The sequence below is a fragment of the Sinocyclocheilus grahami genome, unplaced genomic scaffold, assembly GCF_001515645.1.
Source record: "Sinocyclocheilus grahami isolate Dianchi unplaced genomic scaffold, SAMN03320097.WGS_v1.1 scaffold435.1, whole genome shotgun sequence".
NCBI classification, from domain to species: domain Eukaryota; kingdom Metazoa; phylum Chordata; class Actinopteri; order Cypriniformes; family Cyprinidae; genus Sinocyclocheilus; species Sinocyclocheilus grahami.
The window spans coordinates 1,005,152-1,013,786 of NW_015505614.1; the positions used below are offsets into that span (position 1 = coordinate 1,005,152).

Here is an 8,635-nt window from a genome sequence, read left to right on the forward strand (position 1 = left end):
GCTTCCGAAACCTCCTTCGGGAAGGTTCGAGCTTCCGTAACGCCCCTGTTCCAAGTATAACGGGTACGCTCCCAGTGTTATCCAGTCTTACTCTTTGGGTAGTGCCATAGCAGCAGAAGCTGGTCCTCTTAGCAGAAGCCCTGGCCTACGCCAAAAAATAGGGGCGCAGGTGGCTTCCACAGGACACTGGAAGGGGCAGTAGCTGTGGCCCTTTGGTAGGATCCCAATTTCGTCGGTCCTCCGACGTGACGTCGAGAGTGACCGACTGAAAGGGAACGTCTCGGTTACGTATGTAACCCTCATTCCCTGAAGGAGGGAACGGAGACGTCACGTCCCGTCGCCACAGCTCCTGTACCACCGCTGAGCGGCCGGGTCACCGGCTCGGCTCCTCAGCGAAAACCTGAATATGCGCTGCACCTGCTGCCTACTTATACTCACGCTGTGATCAGCAGCAGCTGGATGCAATAATTGCATGCCAATGTGCATTGGCTCGTTTAGTTTACACTCGAAGTAGATTGGTCCCTCTAAGCGAGATCCCAATTTCGTCGGTCCTCCGACGTGACGTCTCCATTCCCTCCTTCAGGGAACGAGGGTTACATACGTAACCGAGACGTTCTCATTTCTGCCAGGAATGCAAAATCAATCGGGATTTAATGATATTTTGATCAGAATAACTAGAGACTGTACATATTCAGTCGTGTTTGTCTCCATTGATTTTTGATCAGTGCTTCGCTACACAACATGCACATTTTTACTCCAAAAGTGCGCACATTATGTATTCACAAGTTTATCTTATATTTCTTTAAATAGAATAGACCCATAATTTCTTAATGACTCACAGAAAGACGATTCTCTGATGATCCATCAGCCAACATTGCATGATACAAATCGCACCCTGCTTGTGCCCATCTCATCTCCAGAACAAAATATTACTGTATTATTATTTTATTTTATTTTATCTTAATTTTTTTTGTTAATTCTAAATTTAGATTATGCTTTGTAATTGCAGTATTATGTCACCTCAACATTTTTTTTTTCATTTAATCAAATTATTAAATTAAATACAAATGCTTATTTCAAGCTATAAGTGTAGGGTTACATTTGATACAATTACCACACACATGGATTTTATGAGGGGACTTTTTTGTTGAAATGGGTCGTGATGTCTGTTTCAATTGAGCAAGAAGTACTTTTATTGTGTAAATGAACTTGCTGATATAAGGCAGAGAGTGGCCATTTTGTGGTGAGTACCTCAGGGATGTGGCACGCTTTATATGTTTTTCAGTGAATTATACTGTTATTTACTCCTTCTAGGATAACGTATGGATTACTTTTTGTGCATTTGTAGAACCCAGTAGTCCAGAGTAGTAGATGTGAGTGAGACTGTTTATTTATTTTTTTATTTTTTTTTGTTTGTTGTTGTTCTGCCATTTTGTGTGTAGCTATGGATTATTGGGATTTATCCAATACCTCTTCACTTGCCTTATGGACTGAATTGTTCTTTATTGTGTATCTAATAAATGCTGATGTGGAAAAGTTTCTTTTTTTCTTTTCCTTTTTTCCTTTTGCTGCTGAAAGGTGTCAAGTACAAATAAGTATTACGCCTGCCAGATCCCAGTAACGGTAAAACTTGCATCTGTTGAAACTCTTACAACCTAGTACTCAGAACCAATTGTAAAGATTGGAAATTGTTTCATGCAAATTTTGTTTGACACAGATTATTGTGGGTGCCTGATTTTAATAATTCCCTCTGTATGTTTGCATATTGTAGTAAATTTCAGGCTGCCACGAGCAGAAATAATCTATTACTGCATGCAAACACAAATGACATAAAAAATTAAGACTGAAATAGAGTGCAATTAATAGAAGAAAGCAGATGAACATAAATAAGATCGTTCCTTACCTCATTCACAAACACCCAGTGACTGTCTTTAGAGGCCAGGTTAGTCTCCACAGCCTATAGAGACACAAATATAGAATACATCAATGTGAGCTGTTTGTGGCAGGAGTAAATGAGCTACCTGACATTAAACAGATGGCTTGAAGAAAGATGAGAGAAAAAGCATCTATATCTGCTGGATGGACAAAATAAACAATACTAGACCTAGTAATGTTTATCTTTAGGTTGGTCACTGTGCAAAAAAAAAAAAAAATAGGCTAAACTTTTCAGTCAATCAGTGCAATTAGTGTTCAAAAAGTAAAGCCAAAGCAAACATCGATAGCACTCAACACCATAATATGCTGTGTGTGAAAAACTTTATTAATACTCTCTTAATATGTAACATTGGACAAGCTGATATAAAAAGGAACAAAATGAGCATTACAAAGGAAACTACAAAGAAATGTACAGGGAGGGAAGCATTTATTTATTTATTAGTATTATTAGTATTATTTGAACAAGAGAAGGAGCTAAACTGGTAATATTTTCACAGAACACAGAAAATAAAGAAAAGACCCCTAAAATTCCCAAAAGTTGTTTTTTCTTCTTCTTAATAACCTAAATAGAACTGATTAATTAACTGATTAATATTCATTTATTTGAGATTAATTAAACTTTTAATGCTTTAATCTTTAATTAATCATAACCATAAACTACATAACTGCATAACTTAATTTAGTGCGGTACAATATTTGTATTGTACTCATCAGATACATCTAACTTTAGATAAATGCTGTAGTCAGACATTTTGTGTAAGGGGGTTAGGAGGACAAACTATTATTAAACTATTTGAAGACTATCACTATAGCACTGCCTTGCAATGACTGTAATTATCCAATTAAAATTTTGTGCTACTTTTTGTCTTGTAGAGCATATGAATATACATTAATGTTTTGACTGTGTTTATGTAAAGCATTGTGCTTTCTCTCAATACAGGCTGTTGTGTTGCTTCAATCTGACTTTAAAATGCAGACAGCTGTCTTGTCTTTATCACATTCTTTCTTTGTGTATTTAGCATGTATGACAGCACAGAATATATTACTTTCAATTAAAGTCACCATGGAACAGGCAGCCTGTCAAATATCATCTTCAGCTAAGAAACAAAGTGACAGCAAGGTAGAGAGTGTTTATCAACAAAGTACGTTCATTGTCTTTAGCATGGCTTAGCGCTGTCTGAAAGCATAATGAACTTAAGGAAAAATTAATGGGATCAGGCAAAATATGCAAAACCATGTACACTTAAAGTGCAACGTGTGCAACATGACAATATAAATAGCAAAATGAAATGTGAGCTGCACAATAAGGAAAATATACAAAAACTTGATACATGATGATCTGGGATTACCCAGGCTTGAAAGTGATTATAAAATATTATTCAAATTAAAGAGTATACATCTTGCATCATAATTCAATTCAAGGAAGTGCATTAACAATTTGGAAGTTTAAATTATAAAAGGTAAATAATAGGTAATTTGCATACGGTCATGAGAAAGTTTTAAATACATGTTATTTAAGTAGGTAAGTAGGTAGAAACGGGGAAAAAAACAAAGATTGAAAATATTGCTGTTGTGCATTGGACTTTTGGTAAATGTCTATCAGCCTGAGCAACTTAATTAATTTGTTGTAGGTCATTAAACTGTTATGTAGCCTTAGAAGCCTGTCCAAATTTAGTTTCAGGAGGTACCTTCGGACGCAAACACTGCCTGAGAAGTAGTTGGCTTATGTTTTTGTTTGTTTGTGCAAGTTGCTATCATTAATTAACATTTTAGTGTGTCGCGAGGTGTGTTTAGCATATTCCTAGTCATTGTTAACAAGCTGCAGGTATGATTTCACATGCTCAGGGGTATTGTTAGCACGTTGTTAGAATGCGTCAGCATGTTGCATGGGCACTGTTAATTACTAATGTTTAACAGGCATTGTTACCACATTGCTGACATGCTTTACCATGTTCAGAGTCATTGTTACCATGTTGTTAACATTTTTGCATGTTGCTAGGCATAGCTATAATGCTGCAAACACGTGTGGATGTTGCTGCCAGCTCAGCTGCCTACGTTTTCTGACGCAGTTTGCTAGAATTTGTGTGTATGTTGTAGTTGTTTTAGCATGTTCTTAATATATTAAACATGCTTAACCTTTAAATGCATACCTCGGGTCTTTAGCGACCCGGGACATCATTCTCTACCCTTTCCCTCCTTCATTTTTTTAAGTTAGACATCAACTTTCTTAGTATTCCTCAATCTATTAATTATAAACAATATAATAAGAAAAAATAGTAAAATATAAAAGAATGGCAGTTTTCTGATAATTTTTTTGTAAAAAGTGTGTAGGATCGCTAGAGACCTGAGGTATGTACATGTGTATGCATTTTTTCCTGCGCAACTATATTTACGTATCTGATGACTCAATATGTGCAATGCATCTTTTTTCACTGTTTGATACACAATGATGACGTGACGTTTCACTGATAATTACGGCAGGCATAAAACAAATGAATATCATCAGCAAAAAGTGCGCTCTGACAATGACAGCGATGGTAAAATCATCTGCTCAAATTGAACCCTTTTAAGTTTCAAAAGGTAACAACATATGCTTTATTTTTTTCTTCTGTAATTGTTCTTAAAATATCAAGAGAGTTTTTTTGCTATTGCAGCAGTTAGAGATCCATCCGTGCTGGATATAGAGGTCCGGGTCGCTAAAGACCCGAACATGTAAGAATGATTGGCGCAACATTCATCCATTTAAGGGTTAAAGACATCTGCAGGATCTGAAGTCAAATACTTCCCTACTATACAGTATGCAAAAAAACAGTATGCCAAAAGATTAGCATGTCTAAATTCACAGTATTCGGAAGACCTACTACTTCCACCCACATTCTGAAATGTGCATGCGATGGACACTTTACTTTCCCATGAGGCCACAGGAGAGGATTTATGAACGGCACTGAAGTGAGCAACTTATGCTGGTAGGTCACGTGACAGTAACAACATGGCTAATGTAGTAGCCTACGTCCAAATTGCATTCACACTACCTATATTCATATACAACATACTATTTTTAACGGTCGTGAAGTAAGTTCGAATTTAAATGTAGTATGTGATTTTGGGCGCTCTGAGTGTAACATATTTTAACATGCTGCTAGGTAGTTTTAGAACATTGTTTGCATTTTGTTAACATTTTTGTGTACTGCTAGGTGTTGTACACAGTATGTACACCAATTAAGTATAATTTAAAATAATACATTTATAAAATGTTTAGATTTAGTGTGCGTATCTGTCCAATAAGATATTTTTACACTGCCATGAAGTCTGCATCAGTACAGTATCAGTTGGATCTCCAACTAATTTATGTGAGAAAATAAAAGTAATACTTTTAAAATGTGATAAGTACAGTAAGGATTATAATTTAGAATGTAAAAAAAAAAATGATACTCTTGTAATTCATATGCCATGCAAAAATTTTATTTTATACAAAATGTAACAGCCACCTTGGTTTTATATCCTGGTTATAGGTCTTGGTTCTTGGCCTCATGGCATTAAACACATTGAATACACCTGAGCAAAGCTAAACTGGGGGGGGGAGGGGGGAGTATATTCACTATATGATTCCCCTTAACTAGGATATTCCTAATTTGTATAACTTTTATAATCAGATGATTATACTATATTATACAAACTGGTACTCACTGGCAGTAAATCTTATTTGCAAAAACATTTGTATTATTTTCATGTGTCATCTTAATGTACACAAATCCACAATGATGAGCATTATGTCTCAGTTATAACCTAAGGTCTTGTTTAAAGACTAGAGAAAAATTGATCTTTTGGCCACTTGTTTAAAGACTAGAGAAAAATTGATCTTTTGGCCACCACTATTCTCTCCATGTCCTTCAATTTCTGTTCATTACATGCTGACATAATGAGCCTGACCTTCTGCTCAAATGTCAAGCAAATATTAAAAATGCATTTGACAGTGGAATATGGAGGAGGACTTTCATGTTTTAGACTAATTAAAGAAGAAGAAAACCAAAAAAACTTGGAATATTAATCTCATGTAAAACAAGCCCTCTGATCCTTTGTGAGTCACAATGTGACAATAGACAGGACATACAACTTGTGCAGACATTTGGAATTATTAATTAAACTTTGCCTATTTGAACAACCCAACATCACATTTAGTTTAATATTTTAATTTAATTTGCTTTACCAGTGTATGAGAACAATATTTGAGAAAAATCGACTTTAGGTTTTATTTCGCATTTTGGTCATTTTAAGCTGATTTAACACTTGAGCAGTTGAGCAGATTTATCTATTTCAAATAATAAAAAAGGCATCTTTTATTGTGATGCATTTCTGTTGACAACATACAAGCTAAATACTTCACTGATGGTTCCAATGTTTCTGAAAAGGCCACTGGAAGATTGTTGCAACATCAATAAAACAAAACAACTTTTTTTCCCTTTCTCTTTCTCTACAAGGGCATATGAATGCATTAAAACAAAATGAACTGTTTTGAAAGGAACTACTTTAACTACAAACAAAGACAGTATTCATACAGGTTTCAGTACTCGATGACACACACAGACAGCTTCTATCTTATTTGTGGACTTGCAGTACACAAACTGTAATACAAGCTTGTATCTTGAAATATTTCCCCCTTTTTTAATAGTCATGAACCAAATCAACCATCTCCAAATTCACATTGAAAACTTTTATATTAAGTTTGTCAGTATTTCAACATTTATTGTATTATACTATACTAAACAATACTATTTAGTTATTTATCGTTCTATACTATACTATACTATACTATACTATACTATATTTATTGTATTATAGTACATTAATTATAGTCAATAATATAATTAAGTGTAAGATTTTATATATATATATATATATATTAGTGAAACTTTCAAAGTGAAATGTCCAGTGAGCAGTGCATTTAGTTTTATGATTCATTACATTAGCTGTTGTATGTATCGTGGCAATTCGGAAATGCAATGCTGTAACCTGTTTTAAAATAACATACCACCTACACAAAACCCTGTACCCTAAACAAAAACGATAGTGCTAACGAAAGTAAACATGAGATAATAATGCTTTTGCTGAAGTCTTTGATCTATTTTATTGTGACTCACACTCCGTACCCTAAATAATACCCTTTTGTTGATTTTGATTGCTTCCATTGTCCTCATTTGTAAGTCGCTTTAGATAAAAGCATCTGCTAAATGTAAATGTACCCAAATGCTCTGCATTGCAAGTGCTCTGCATCACAGTGCTGCACCAAGTGAGTAACTGAGCAAGTTTACAAAGTAAGGAAAATCATACTTCATACTTCATACAAATCATGTAAAAGTGTTCTGAGGTCATTATATAGTATTGTGCAAAGAACCACACAAAATAAGTCTTTATTAATTGATAATCGACCTCTGTAATCATGAAAATGGTTGGAAACTGCGATGCATTTTATATAAAGGTACATTTTTGCAATTTCAAGGCATAAGATGATGATTTATTATACCTTTAAAAATCAGGTTCTCTATAGAGAAAATCAATGTCAGATTCACTTGCAAAAACTACTGACCACTATTGCTTTTTGAGATACGTACACTGCCATAGCTATGCTGTACATGGCATTGTCAACAGTATGACACAATTGAAAGAAAGTGTGTTGGATGGTAAGGCTTCTAGACATTCTTACACATAATTTACATAATGATTTTACACCCCCGTAGGCTCCTTCAAACACTCTCCAGACCAACAAAGTCCTCTTGAGTTCAACAAGCTACCTCACACCTCCTCAAATTCCGAAGGTCCTTTATTCTTCTAGCTAGATGAAGGTTTGTAGAGTTTAAATTAATTCTATTATGTATTATTAGATGTGAAGCATGAAAAGCCTGACGTTACGTATTCCAATATAGCCATCTTCACAGTAACACATGAAGCACTCTTGAAATACACACACACAAAATGGTTTCCATGTTTTATGGGTGCATTCCATAGACACAATACTGTACAGACTGTATTTTCTATTCCCTTACCCTAAACCTACCCCTCACCCAAAACTTATTTTACTGCATTTTTTAGATTTTCAAAAAACTCATTCTGTATGATTTATAAGCTGTTATACCAAACAAATTATAATAAAGTGTTTTTAGCAATCTTTGCTTCCACAGATCTAGAAACGCAATAGTGAAAATGGTGCTAAAATTTCTTGGTCCTGCCATTTAAACATGGCATAATTCAGTTAAATGTCCATTCCGCGAGATTCTGTCATCCAATACACATATTGCTCATTCTATCATTGTTGTTTGTCACGTGGAGTTGACGTTTGTATGCCCATCCCTCCCTCAGACACCTGCATGCTTTGTGGTGTGTAGCGTTTTATAGAAGAGGCAATAAAGGTGGTCTGGAGTGACAGCAATGAAAAGATGTGTTTATGATAAGCTTACTGTTTGTGTACGAGAAGGGAAAAATCATACCCTTAGTTGGATGTCGATGATTTCTGAGGCACAAATGAAGATAATGCACACATATCCAATTGCATATACAGAGAGCCCTTCACCTCTAGATGTCATTCACACTCCATACTGTGGAGTTCACTACTAGACGGCCTGTTTCAGACCCTAACCATTGTGGAAAAAAACAATGAAACTGAACAAAGAAAATTGCAAATATAGGCCCATTCTAATGAATGTGT

General features: G+C 35.1%; 1 protein-coding gene across 1 annotated transcript in view; it reads right to left on the reverse strand.

Annotated features, from left to right (window-relative positions):
- Window positions 1-8,635, reverse strand: part of LOC107551832 (glutamate receptor ionotropic, delta-1-like) — a 152,021-nt gene that overhangs the window by 102,288 nt on the left and 41,098 nt on the right. Inside the window, exon 3 of the mRNA XM_016233584.1 lies at window positions 1,904-1,957. Coding sequence (XP_016089070.1) covers window positions 1,904-1,957 — 54 coding nt within the window. The remainder of the gene's footprint in view (window positions 1-1,903; window positions 1,958-8,635) is intronic.